Raw genomic sequence first — 15,560 nt, 5'->3', positions numbered from 1 at the left:
GACAGCTGTACCAGTGAACTACTCCCCAGGTGAGTTATAAAGACAGCTGTACCAGTGAACTACTCCCCAGGTGAGTTATAAAGGCAGCTGTACCAGTGAACTACCTCCCAGGTGAGATATAAAGACAGCTGTACCAGTGAACTACACCCCAGGTGAGTTATAAAGACAGCTGTACCAGTGAACCACCCCCCAGGTGAGATATAAAGACAGCTGTACCAGTGAACTACACCCCAGGTGAGTTATAAAGACAGCTGTACCAGTGAACTACCTCCCAGGTGAGATATAAAGACAGCTGTACCAGTGAATCACCCCCCAGGTGAGTTATAAAGACAGCTGTACCAGTGAACTACACCCCAGGTGAGTTATAAAGGCAGCTGTACCAGTGAACTACTCCCCAGGTGAGTTATAAAGGCAGCTGTACCAGTGAACTACACCCCAGGTGAGTTATAAAGACAGCTGTACCAGTGAACTACACCCCAGGTGAGTTATAAAGACAGCTGTACCAGTGAACTACACCCCAGGTGAGTTATAAAGACAGCTGTACCAGTGAACTACCCCCCAGCTGAGTTATAAAGACAGCTGTACCAGTGAACTACCCCCCAGGTGAGTTATAAAGACAGCTGTACCAGTGAACTACTCCCCAGGTGAGTTATAAAGACAGCTGTACCATTGAAATACCCCCCAGGTGAGTTATAAAGACAGCTGTACCAGTGAACTACTCCCCAGGTGAGTTATAAAGACAGCTGTACCAGTGAACTACCTCCCAGGTGAGTTATAAAGACAGCTGTACCAGTGAACTACCCCCCAGGTGAGTTATAAAGACAGCTGTAGCAGTGAACGACTCCCCAGGTGAGTTATAAAGACAGCTGTACCAGTGAAATACCCCCCAGGTGAGTTATAAAGACAGCTGCACCAATGAACTACCTCCCAGGTGAGTTATAAAGACAGCTGTACCAGTGAACTACCTCCCAGGTGAGTTATAAAGACAGCTGTACCAGTGAAATACCCCCCAGGTGAGTTATAAAGACAGCTGCACCAATGAACTACCTCCCAGGTGAGTTATAAAGACAGCTGTACCAGTGAACTACCTCCCAGGTGAGTTATAAAGACAGCTGTAGCAGTGAACTACCTCCCAGGTGAGTTATAAAGACAGCTGTACCAGTGAACTACCTCCCAGGTGAGTTATAAAGACAGCTGTAGCAGTGAACTACCTCCCAGGTGAGTTATAAAGACAGCTGTAGCAGTGAACTACCCCCCAGGTGAGTTATAAAGGCAGCTGTACCAGTTGGAGTTCATTTGAAAATGATAGCTACAGAGCTCTTGCTTTGACAGCTCTTGCTTTGACATACCTGTCTCTTGCTTTGACATACCTGTCTCTTGCTTTGACATACCTGTCTTTGCTTTGACATACCTGTCTCTTGCATCCGCCTCTAAGGACTCTTCAACACTCTTCACATTCTCCTGGCTGCTCTTGGAGCAGTCCTCCTTCCTGGTGTTGTTAGGTGAGCTGCTGTTCTTAGGCAGCTTGTGGCCGCCCTGCTGCTGCAGGTGCTGAATAATATTCTGCTGTTGCCATGATTGATTACTGGCTCTGACATAGACAGGCGTGGGAGCCAGGATACTATGGACCGGACTGTTGCTGTTCTGCTTCCGGAGTCCCCCTCCACTGCCACCTCTGTCCCGGGAGTGATTCTTCAGTCTTCCCTGGACTGGGGTCCCTTTGTGATCAAAGCTCTCCTGGAGGCATCCTACTCCTCCTCCTCCACCCCCTCCTCCTCCTCCTCCACCGGCAGAACTCTGGGATGAATGACTAAACCAGCGCCAACGCAGCCTGAGGATCTGTTTCATATCAAACTCCTTCTTTCCCGACATCCTCCTCTCTTTCTTTCTCTTTCTCTATCTTTCTCTCTTTTTTTCTTTCTTTCTTTCTTTTTAGAGATGAAGAAGAAGGCAACAGTCAAATCTACTAGTGTAGAATCCCCCTAAAACATGGAGGAGGGTAAAGAAAAAGGAGCCTATGAATTCAGTTCCAGTATGTTCAGTACTGTACGCCTCCCTCCTCCTTTTGTCTTCTTCTTCTTCTGTTGTTCTTTTAGTGGAGGGCAAGAAGGGAACAGTCTTCTCTCTCTCTCTGCAGCATTTGTTTCCTTGTGCCTGGTATTATTTTCCTCCTCCTTCCATCCTCTCTCTCTCTCTCTCTCTCTCTCTCTCTGTCTCTCTCTCTCTCTCTCTCTCTCTCTGTCTCTCTCTCTCTGTCTCTCTGTCTCTCTCTCTCTCTCTCTCTCTCTCTCTCTCTCTCTCTCTCTCTCTCTCTCTATATATATATATATATATATATATATATATCTCAGCTGTTGCTGCTCCTGCTGCTGCCTGTTAGCTAAGTTAATGCACATGCACGATGATACACGCTCCCTCTATTCTCTTCTCGTGTCTCGCTCACTCGCTCCGTGTCCTCACTGCTCACGCAACACACAGGAAGCGAAACAGAAATGTGAAATGTTTCCCCAGCCCAGCCCAGCATCCAGTAGCTGATAATGTTGGAGTAGGCAGCCCCAGCCCCTCACCAAAGGGAGGGAGAGAGAGTGAGAGAGGGAGAGAGGGAGAAAGGGGTGGGTATCATACGTACAGCATGATGAGGTCACAGCTTAACCAAGTAAATCGTCCTCTTCTCTGAGGAAGGAAAGAACGACAGCACTGTCTCCTCTGTCTCAAGTAGCAGGGTCCCTCACTGCAACCCTCACTGTCTCCGCCGTCTCAAGTAGCAGGGTCCCTCACTGCAACCCTCACTGTCTCCGCCGTCTCAAGTAGCAGGGTCCCTCACTGCAACCCTCACTGTCTCCTCTGTCTCAAGTAGCAGGGTCCCTCACTGCAACCCTCACTGTCTCCTCCGTCTCAAGTAGCAGGGTCCCTCACTGCAACCCTCACTGTCTCCTCCGTCTCAAGTAGAAGGGTCCCTCACTCCAACCCTCACTGTCTCCTCCGTCTCATGTAGCAGGGTCCCTCACTGCAACCCTCACTGTCTCCTCTGTCTCAAGTAGCAGGGTCCCTCACTGCAACCCTCACTGTCTCCTCTGTCTCAAGTAGAAGGGTCCCTCACTGCAACCCTCACTGTCTCCTCCGTCTCAAGTAGCAGGGTCCCTCACTGCAACCCTCACTGTCTCCTCCGTCTCAAGTAGCAAGATCCCTCACTGCAACCCTCACTGTCTCCTCCGTCTCAAGTAGCAGGGTCCCTCACTGCAACCCTCACTGTCTCCTCTGTCTCAAGTAGCAGGGTCCCTCACTGCAACCCTCACTGTCTCCTCTGTCTCAAGTAGCAGGGTCCCTCACTGCAACCCTCACTGTCTCCTGTGTCTCAAGTAGCAGGGTCCCTCACTGCAACCCTCACTGTCTCCTCCGTCTCAAGTAGAAGGGTCCCTCACTGCAACCCTCACTGTCTCCTCCGTCTTTAGTACCAGGGTCCCTCACTGCAACCCTCACTGTCTCCTCCGTCTTTAGTAGCAGGGTCCCTCACAGCAACCCTCACTGTCTCCTCCGTCTCAAGTAGCAGGGTCCCTCACAGCAACCCTCACTGTCTCCTCCGTCTTTAGTACCAGGGTCCCTCACTGCAACCCTCACTGTCTCCTCCGTCTCAAGTAGCAGGGTCCCTCACTGCAACCCTCACTGTCTCCTCTGTCTCAAGTAGCAGGGTCTCTCACTGCAACCCTCACTGTCTCCTCTGTCTCAAGTAGCAGGGTCCCTCACTGCAACCCTCACTGTCTCCTGTGTCTCAAGTAGCAGGGTCCCTCACTGCAACCCTCACTGTCTCCTCCGTCTCAAGTAGAAGGGTCCCTCACTGCAACCCTCACTGTCTCCTCCGTCTTTAGTACCAGGGTCCCTCACTGCAACCCTCACTGTCTCCTCCGTCTTTAGTAGCAGGGTCCCTCACAGCAACGCTCACTGTCTCCTCCATCTCAAGTAGCAGGGTCCCTCACAGCAACCCTCACTGTCTCCTCCGTCTTTAGTACCAGGGTCCCTCACTGCAACCCTCACTGTCTCCTCCGTCTTTAGTACCAGGGTCCCTCACTGCAACCCTCACTGTCTCCTCCGTCTCAAGTAGCAGGGTCCCTCACAGCAACCCTCACGCTATGCTATCATACATGATGCACACACACACACACACAAACACACACACACACATCACATCTGCCTACACAGCACAGCACTGCCCCCCCCACCCCACCCCACTTCTCGCAGCGTCTCATAGGGAAAGATCGCTCTATGTAGGCAGTCAACCATACAGAATAATGACTCTCTCCTCTCCATCCTCCTCGTACTAGTAGAAACTCAGCATTAATGATAAATACATGGTCCTGGATATAGATGTATCCTGTATCACATGGTCCTAGATATAGATGTTTCCTGTATCACATGGTCCTGGATATAGATGTGTCCTGTATCACATGGTCCTAGATATAGATGTGTCCTGTATCACATGGTCCTAGATATAGATGTTTCCTGTATCACATGGTCCTGGATATAGATGTTTCCTGTATCACATGGTCCTGTATATAGATGTTTCCTGTATCATATGGTCCTGGATATAGATGTTTCCTGTATCACATGGTCCTGGATATAGATGTTTCCTGTATCACATGGTCCTGGATATAGATGTGTTCTGTATCACATGATCCTGGATATAGATGTTTCCTGTGTCACATGGTCCTGGATATAGATGTATCCTGTATCACATGGTCCTGGATATAGATGTGTCCTGTATCACATGGTCCTGGATATAGATGTGACCTGTATCACATGGTCCTGGATATAGATGTGTCCTGTATCACATGGTCCTGGATATAGATGTATCCTGTATCACATGGTCCTGGATATAGATGTGTCCTTATCACATGGTCCTGGATATAGATGTGTCCTTATCACATGGTCCTGGATATAGATGTGTCCTGTATCACATGGTCCTGGATATAGATGTGTCCTGTATCACATGGTCCTGGATATAGATGTATCCTGTATCACATGGTCCTGGATATAGATGTATCCTGTATCACATGGTCCTGGATATAGATGTATCCTGTATCACATGGTCCTGGATATAGATGTGTCCTGTATCACATGGTCCTGGATATAGATGTATCCTGTATCACATGGTCCTAGATATAGATGTTTCCTGTATCACATGGTCCTGGATATAGATGTTTCCTGTATCACATGGTCCTGGATATAGATGTGACCTGTATCACATGGTCCTGGATATAGATGTGTCCTGTATCACATGGTCCTGGATATAGATGTTTCCTGTATCACATGGTCCTGGATATAGATGTGTCCTCTATCACATGGTCCTGGATATAGATGTGACCTGTATCACATGGTCCTGGATATAGATGTGTTCTGTATCACATGGTCCTGGATATAGATGTTTCCGATATCACATGGTCCTGGATATAGATGTGTCCTGTATCACATGGTCCTGGATATAGATGTTTCCTGTATCACATGGTCCTAGATATAGATGTTTCCTGTATCACATGGTCCTGGATATAGATGTGTCCTGTATAACATGGTCCTGGATATAGATGTTTCCTGTATCACATGGTCCTGGATATAGATGTGACCTGTATCACATGGTCCTGGATATAGATGTGTCCTGTATCACATGGTCCTGGATATAGATGTGTCCTGTATCACATGATCCTGGATATAGCTGTTTCCTGTATCACATGGTCCTGGATATAGATGTTTCCTGTATCACATGGTCCTGGATATAGATGTGTCCTGTATCACATGGTCCTGGATATAGATGTGTCCTGTATCACATGGTCCTGGATATAGATGTTTCCTGTATCACATGGTCCTGGATATAGATGTGTCCTGTATCACATGGTCCTGGATATAGATGTTTCCTGTATCACATGGTCCTGGATATAGATGTGACCTGTATCACATGGTCCTGGATATAGATGTGTCCTGTATCACATGGTCCTGGATATAGATGTTTCCTGTATCACATGGTCCTGGATATAGATGTGTTCTGTATCACATGGTCCTGGATATAGATGTGACCTCTATCACATGGTCCTGGATATAGATGTCTCCTGTATCACATGGTCCTGGATATAGATGTGTCCTGTATCACATGGTCCTGGATATAGATGTGTCCTGTATCACATGGTCCTAGATATAGATGTGTCCTGTATCACATGGTCCTGGATATAGATGTTTCCTGTATCACATGGTCCTGGATATAGATGTATCCTGTATCACATGGTCCTGGATATAGATGTTTCCTGTATCACATGGTCCTGGATATAGATGTGTCCTGTATCACATGGTCCTAGATATAGATGTATCCTGTATCACATGGTCCTGGATATAGATGTTTCCTGTATCACATGGTCCTGGATATAGATGTGTCCTGTATCACATGGTCCTGGATATAGATGTTTCCTGTATCACATGGTCCTGGATATAGATGTGTCCTGTATCACATGGTCCTGGATATAGATGTGTCCTGTATCACATGGTCCTGGATATAGATGTTTCCTGTATCACATGGTCCTAGATATAGATGTTTCCTGTATCACATGGTCCTGGATATAGATGTGTCCTGTATCACATGGTCCTGGATATAGATGTGTCCTGTATCACATTGGCCTAGATATAGATGTTTCCTGTATTACATGGTCCTGGATATAGATGTATCCTGTATCACATGGTCCTAGATATAGATGTTTCCTGTATCACATGGTCCTGGATATAGATGTGTCCTGTATCACATGGTCCTGGATATAGATGTTTCCTGTATCACATGGTCCTGGATATAGATGTTTCCTGTATCACATGGTCCTGGATATAGATGTTTCCTGTATCACATGGTCCTGGATATAGATGTGTTCTGTATCACATGATCCTGGATATAGATGTTTCCTGTATCACATGGTCCTGGATATAGATGTATCCTGTATCACATGGTCCTGGATATAGATGTGTCCTGTATCACATGGTCCTGGATATAGATGTGACCTGTATCACATGGTCCTGGATATAGATGTGTCCTGTATCACATGGTCCTGGATATAGATGTATCCTGTATCACATGGTCCTGGATATAGATGTGTCCTTATCACATGGTCCTGGATATAGATGTGTCCTGTATCACATGGTCCTGGATATAGATGTGTCCTGTATCACATGGTCCTGGATATAGATGTATCCTGTATCACATGGTCCTAGATATAGATGTTTCCTGTATCACATGGTCCTGGATATAGATGTATCCTGTATCACATGGTCCTGGATATAGATGTGTACTGTATCACATGGTCCTGGATATAGATGTTTCCTGTATCACATGGTCCTGGATATAGATGTATCCTGTATCACATGGTCCTAGATATAGATGTTTCCTGTATCACATGGTCCTGGATATAGATGTTTCCTGTATCACATGGTCCTGGATATAGATGTGACCTGTATCACATGGTCCTGGATATAGATGTGTCCTGTATAACATGGTCCTGGATATAGATGTTTCCTGTATCACATGGTCCTGGATATAGATGTGTCCTGTATCACATGGTCCTGGATATAGATGTGTCCTGTATCACATGATCCTGGATATAGATGTTTCCTGTATCACATGGTCCTGGATATAGATGTTTCCTGTATCACATGGTCCTGGATATAGATGTATCCTGTATCACATGGTCCTGGATATAGATGTGTCCTGTATCACATGGTCCTGGATATAGATGTATCCTGTATCACATGGTCCTAGATATAGATGTATCCTGTATCACATGGTCCTGGATATAGATGTTTCCTGTATCACATGGTCCTGGATATAGATGTTTCCTGTATCACATGGTCCTGGATATAGATGTTTACTGTATCACATGGTCCTAGATATAGATGTATCCTGTATCACATGGTCCTGGATATAGATGTGACCTGTATCACATGGTCCTGGATATAGATGTTTACTGTATCACATGGTCCTGGATATAGATGTGTCCTGTATCACATGGTCCTGGATATAGATGTGTCCTGTATCACATGGTCCTGGATATAGATGTGTCCTGTATCACATGGTCCTGGATATAGATGTTTCCTGTATCACATAGTCCTGGATATAGATGTATCCTGTATCACATGGTCCTGGATATAGATGTGTCCTGTATCACATGGTCCTGGATATAGATGTGTCCTGTATCACATGGTCCTGGATATAGATGTGTCCTGTATCACATGGTCCTGGATATAGATGTTTCCTGTATCACATGGTCCTGGATATAGATGTGACCTGTATCACATGGTCCTGGATATAGATGTGTCCTGTATCACATGGTCCTGGATATAGATGTTTCCTGTATCACATGGTCCTGGATATAGATGTGTTCTGTATCACATGGTCCTGGATATAGATGTGACCTCTATCACATGGTCCTGGATATAGATGTTTCCTGTATCACATGGTCCTGGATATAGATGTATCCTGTATCACATGGTCCTGGATATAGATGTTTCCTGTATCACATGGTCCTGGATATAGATGTGTCCTGTATCACATGGTCCTAGATATAGATGTATCCTGTATCACATGGTCCTGGATATAGATGTTTCCTGTATCACATGGTCCTGGATATAGATGTGTCCTGTATCACATGGTCCTGGATATAGATGTTTCCTGTATCACATGGTCCTGGATATAGATGTTTCCTGTATCACATGGTCCTAGATATAGATGTTTCCTGTATCACATGGTCCTGGATATAGATGTGTCCTGTATCACATGGTCCTGGATATAGATGTGTCCTGTATCACATTGGCCTAGATATAGATGTTTCCTGTATTACATGGTCCTGGATATAGATGTATCCTGTATCACATGGTCCTAGATATAGATGTTTCCTGTATCACATGGTCCTAGATATAGATGTTTCCTGTATCACATGGTCCTGGATATAGATGTGTCCTGTATCACATGGTCCTGGATATAGATGTTTCCTGTATCACATGGTCCTGGATATAGATGTTTCCTGTATCACATGGTCCTGGATATAGATGTTTCCTGTATCACATGGTCCTGGATATAGATGTGTTCTGTATCACATGATCCTGGATATAGATGTTTCCTGTGTCACATGGTCCTGGATATAGATGTATCCTGTATCACATGGTCCTGGATATAGATGTGTCCTGTATCACATGGTCCTGGATATAGATGTGACCTGTATCACATGGTCCTGGATATAGATGTGTCCTGTATCACATGGTCCTGGATATAGATGTATCCTGTATCACATGGTCCTGGATATAGATGTGTCCTTATCACATGGTCCTGGATATAGATGTGTCCTGTATCACATGGTCCTGGATATAGATGTGTCCTGTATCACATGGTCCTGGATATAGATGTATCCTGTATCACATGGTCCTAGATATAGATGTTTCCTGTATCACATGGTCCTGGATATAGATGTATCCTGTATCACATGGTCCTGGATATAGATGTGTACTGTATCACATGGTCCTGGATATAGATGTTTCCTGTATCACATGGTCCTGGATATAGATGTATCCTGTATCACATGGTCCTAGATATAGATGTTTCCTGTATCACATGGTCCTGGATATAGATGTTTCCTGTATCACATGGTCCTGGATATAGATGTGTCCTGTATCACATGGTCCTGGATATAGATGTTTCCTGTATCACATGGTCCTGGATATAGATGTGTCCTGTATCACATGGTCCTGGATATAGATGTTTCCTGTATCACATGGTCCTGGATATAGATGTGACCTGTATCACATGGTCCTGGATATAGATGTGTCCTGTATCACATGGTCCTGGATATAGATGTTTCCTGTATCACATGGTCCTGGATATAGATGTTTCCTGTATCACATGGTCCTGGATATAGATGTGTCCTCTATCACATGGTCCTGGATATAGATGTTTCCGTTATCACATGGTCCTGGATATAGATGTGTTCTGTATCACATGGTCCTGGATATAGATGTTTCCGTTATCACATGGTCCTGGATATAGATGTGTCCTGTATCACATGGTCCTGGATATAGATGTTTCCTGTATCACATGGTCCTGGATATAGATGTTTCCTGTATCACATGGTCCTGGATATAGATGTGACCTGTATCACATGGTCCTGGATATAGATGTGTCCTGTATCACATGGTCCTGGATATAGATGTATCCTGTATCACATGGTCCTAGATATAGATGTTTCCTGTATCACATGGTCCTGGATATAGATGTTTCCTGTATCACATGGTCCTGGATATAGATGTGACCTGTATCACATGGTCCTAGATATAGATGTTTCCTGTATCACATGGTCCTTGATATAGATGTGTCCTGTATCACATGGTCCTGGATATAGATGTGTCCTGTATCACATGGTCCTAGATATAGATGTTTCCTGTATTACATGGTCCTGGATATAGATGTTTCCTGTATCACATGGTCCTGGATATAGATGTGTCCTGTATCACATGGTCCTAGATATAGATGTTTCCTGTATCACATGGTCCTGGATATAGATGTGTCCTGTACCACATGGTCCTGGATATAGATGTGTCCTGTATCACATGGTCCTGGATATAGATGTGTCCTGTATCACATGATCCTGGATATAGCTGTTTCCTGTATCACATGGTCCTGGATATAGATGTGTCCTGTATCACATGGTCCTGGATATAGATGTTTCCTGTATCACATGGTCCTGGATATAGATGTTTACTGTATCACATGGTCCTGGATATAGATGTATCCTGTATCACATGGTCCTGGATATAGATGTGTCCTGTATCACATGGTCCTGGATATAGATGTTTCCTGTATCACATGGTCCTGGATATAGATGTGTTCTGTATCACATGATCCTGGATATAGATGTTTACTGTATCACATGGTCCTGGATATAGATGTGTCCTGTATCACATGGTCCTGGATATAGATGTGTCCTGTATCACATGGTCCTGGATATAGATGTATCCTGTATCACATGGTCCTAGATATAGATGTTTCCTGTATCACATGGTCCTGAATATAGATGTTTCCTGTATCACATGGTCCTGGATATAGACTCTAGGGTACGGATTAAAGAGACGGTTTGATATAGTGTGCAGGGTAATCTGAGGACAATTCAATTGATCTTGACAACATCAGCAACATAGGAAAATAAGAGGCCAGTATAAGCTGTTGTACGGTACACCGTCCACAGTGATTTTTGTTACTCTAGTTATTTTATTATGGGAAATTAGAAATTAGTGGTCAGAAATAATGAAAAATTGCCATAGGGCTAGTGAAGTAATTTATTGCACAATTAGATATTGACACCACAGACAAACCACTAGCTATAGATCTGTAGTTGTGGTTTCTATAGTGATATGTTATTTGTTCTCATACCTTACAGTTGTTATGTACTGTATGGACAGGAGGTCTACTAATTACATTATATCCAAAGGTCAGATCATTAAAGGGGAAATGTCGGATTCAACAACGTCATTCAATTAAAAGTCCAAAGATTGCCCCTTTAACTTCCTCGGGATCCAAAGATTGAAGCATTTTAAGGATTTTATGTGGTTGATTTTGACACAGACAGTCACACCTATTCAATGCACTGTATGTTAATGTCTTGTCAACTTACTCTATATTATTAATACCTTGTTAACATACTGTATATATCATTACCTTGTCAACATACTGTATATATTAGAACCTTGATATTGCATAGATTGAATAACAAATACACAGAGATGGCAGTGGAGAAATCATAAATCATTTACCCTATGATTCATTGTGTGAACTGTAGTCATTATGGGTAGTAGTCATTATATGTGTGCTAGACACAGTTGAAGTCGGAAGTTTACATACACCTTAGCCAATTACATTTAAACTCAGTTTTTCACAATTCCTGACATTTAATCCTAGTAAAAATTCCCTGTCTTAGGTCAGTTAGGATCACCGCTTTATTTTAAGAATGTGAAATGTCAGAATAATAGTAGAGAGAATGATTTATTTAAGCTTTTATTTCTTTCATCACATTCCCAGTGGGTCAGAAGTTTACATACACTCAATTAGTATTTGGTAGCATTGCTTTTAAACTGCTTAACTTGGGTCAAACGTTTCGGGTAGCCTTCCAAAAGCTTCCCACAATAAGTTGGGTGAATTTTGGACCATTCCTCCTGACAGAGCTGGTGTAACTGTCAGGTTTGTAGGCCTCCTTGCTCGCACACGCTTTTTCAGTTCTGCCCACAAATTTTCTATAGGATTGAGGTCAGGGCTTTGTGATGGCCACTCCAATAACTTGACTTTGTTGTCCTTAAGCCATTTTGCCACAACTTTGGAAGTATGCTTGGGGTCATTGTCCATTTGAAATACCCATTTGCGACCAAGCTTTAACTTCCTGACTGATGTCTTGAGATGTTGCTTCAATTTTCCAGCCTCATGATGCAATCTATTTTGTGAAGTACACCAGTCCCTCCTGCAGCAAAGCACCCCCACAACATGATGCTGCCACCCCTGTGCTTCACGGTTGGGATGGTGTTCTTTGGCTTGCAAGCCTCCCCCTTTTTCCTCGAGAACAAATAGTTCTATTTTTTTTCATCAGACCAGAGGACATTTCTCCAAAAAGTATGATCTTTCTCCACATGTGCAGTTGCAAACCGTAGTCTGGCTTTTTTATGGCGGTTTTGGAGCAGTGGCTTTTTCCTTGCTGAGCGGCCTTTCAGGTTATGTCAATATAGGACTCGTTTTACTGTGGACATAGATACTTTGTGCCTGTTTCCTCCAACATCTTCACAAGGTTCTTTGCTGTTGTTCTGGGATTGATTTGCACTTTTTGCACCAAAGTACGTTCATCTCTAGGAGTCTCCTTCCTGAGCGGTATGACGGCTGCGTGATCCCATGGTATTTATACTTGCGTACTATTGTTTGTACAGATGAACGTGGTACCTTCAGGCGTTTGGAAATTGCTCCCAAGGATGAACCAGACTTGTGGAGGTCTACAATTTGTTTTCTGAGGTCTTGGCTTGATTTCTTTTGATTTCCCCATGATGTCAAGCAAGGTAGGCCTTGAAATACATCCACAGGTACACATCCAATTGACTCAAATGATGTCAATTAGCCTATCAGAAGCTTCTAAAGCCATGACATAATTTTCTGCAATATTCCAAGCTGTTTAAAGGCACAGTCAACTTAGTGTATGTAAACATCTGACCTACTGGAATTGTGATACAGTGAATTATAAGTGAAATAATCTGTCTGTTAACAACTGTTGGAAATATTACTTGTGTCATGCACAAAGTAGATGTCCTAACCGACTTGCCAAAACTAGTTTGTTAACAAGAAATTTGTGGAGTGGTTGAAAAACGAGTTTTATTGACTCCAACCTAAGTGTATGTAAACTTCCGACTTCAACTGTATACTATTAAAGGTGTATACCATTTTAAAATAAGGTACCTTTTATAAATTAGTTATTTTTAAAACCTTATTGTAAAGTGTTACCTAAAGTATACGGCATTTCCAGTATGCAATTTATTTTGTCAGTATGGGTCCTGTGTGCTCAAATAGGTATGATTTTTATACTGTACACCAGCAAAGTACAATGACTTCTTTCTCATACAAGCTGCTGACAGGGGAAGCTAGCATGCTGACAGGGGAAGCTAGCCTGCTGACAGGGGAAGCTAGCCTGCTGACAGGGGAAGCTAGCCTGCTGACTGATGACAGTATATGTCATTATGCAGCAGCAGTGTGTATCATCTGTCTCATCTGCCTCATGCTCTATCTGAATATAAAGGTTGCTTCTCAAACAGCACCCTATTCCCTATATAGTGCACTACTTTTGACGAGAGCCCTATGGGCCCTGGTCAAAAGTAGTGAACCAAATAGGCAACCAAAAAGGAGGAATTTGCAGCTCCTGTACCCACCACCCTCAGTGACTTATTCATATGCTATGAGCCATCAGTTGACCGTTACACTGATTAGACAAGAAAATATTAAACCGTTAAGATGAGCATCTCTCTCTCTCTCATCCAATTAGTAAAGAGCAAAGTTGTTCGATGGTGATCTGAATTCAAAAATCCTTTTGACATTTATTTGAAATAATTCCTGTCATCGAGTCACAAAGAAAGAAAAAAACGTGTTTATGAAATAGGCTTCCTCTCCACGAATGAGTCATTATACTCTCTGTAGTGCACTATAATAGGGAATAGGTCTCTGGTCTAAAGTAGTGCACTATATAGGGAATAGGTCTCTGGTCTAATGTAGTGCACTATATAGGGAATAGGTCTCTGGTCTAAAGTGGTGCACTATATAGGGAATAGGTCTCTGGTCTAAAGTGGTGCACTATATAGGGAATAGGATTCCATTTGGGAGGTACGCTCAATCTCTGGAGGTCAGGAGAGACAGGTCTAAATTTATGAGAAAATTACATTTAATGTACCGTTTCTGCAGCTGAGGTTTTTCCTTGAATCAATAGGAAGACATTTAGTAATATTTGTGGACGGCCAAGCCAAGGCAAGGACATAGGGCAATGGGAGTGTCTTTGAGCTCCTGTCAGATACGGTAATGATTTAAGTATTATGAGTGACAAATGTTCCTAGATTAAATGATAGAAAGTCTCTTACAGCAACTCAAGCATCACTACACAGAACATAGTTCTTACCTGTTAAAGGAATCCTGCTGGTTATTGCATCCAGACGGTCTTATATTCCTCTCTGCCGACTATTTGATATCTGGAAGTCTCTAAGTCTTCTAAGTCTTCTAAATCAGCACTACTACAACCTACTACAAGTCTCCAATGAAAGGTTCCATTTTGTTTTATTCCCCCATGTCCTCCTCTTTAGCTGACAAATATTTTGGAGGAAAAGAGCACTTTCTTTTTTTAAAGGAATTTCCTGAAGAGTTCCTTCCTTTGTGCTGCCTCAGCAACAATTACATTCAAACAACCAGGAACAGTGAAGACTTCCTGAAAACTTCCAAAACACAATGGTAGGCTACACTACATACTACTGTGTCCCAAATAACACCCTATCACCTACTGTCGCCGATGTGAGTAAGACCTTTAAACAGGTCAACATTCACAAGGCCGCAGGGCCAGACGGACTACCAGGACGTGTACTCCGAGCATGTGCTGACCAACTGGCAAGTGTCTTCACTGACATTTTCAACCTCTCCCTGACCCAGTCTGTAATACCAACATGTTTTAAGCCGACCACCATAGTCCCTGTGCCCAATAACGCCAATGTCACGTTCTTTCAAGATCGAACCCAGAAGCAGACCAGGACAAGGAGCGTAGGAAGAAGGTGAGTCTTTATTTACAATTAAATGTGAAAGGGTAGATATATCCAGATGGCGTAGCGGGCAGCGGTGGTGAATTGATGAGAGGAAATAGGTGAATCCAATGGAGTAGCGGAATCCTCCGTCAACCAGGCGGGAATGGGGTGAATGATCCGGGTGAGTAACTGAAGGCAAAACAAACGGAGGTAAGTTCAAGGCAAGCAATACGTAAACAAAAACAACAAAACAAATA

General features: G+C 43.6%; 1 protein-coding gene across 1 annotated transcript in view; it reads right to left on the bottom strand.

The window, feature by feature from the left end:
* Positions 1-1,872, bottom strand: part of LOC120047369 (kelch-like protein 4) — a 63,388-nt gene extending 61,516 nt beyond the window's left edge. The window contains exon 1 of the mRNA XM_038992891.1: positions 1,407-1,872. Coding sequence (XP_038848819.1) covers positions 1,407-1,872 — 466 coding nt within the window. The remainder of the gene's footprint in view (positions 1-1,406) is intronic.
* Between the last annotated feature and the right edge of the window lie 13,688 nt (positions 1,873-15,560).

The sequence above is a fragment of the Salvelinus namaycush genome, chromosome 5 (assembly GCF_016432855.1).
Source record: "Salvelinus namaycush isolate Seneca chromosome 5, SaNama_1.0, whole genome shotgun sequence".
Taxonomy (NCBI): Eukaryota; Metazoa; Chordata; class Actinopteri; order Salmoniformes; family Salmonidae; genus Salvelinus; species Salvelinus namaycush.
The sequence above is the reverse complement of the archived record's forward strand: the minus strand, read 5'-3'. Positions and strand labels throughout refer to the sequence as shown.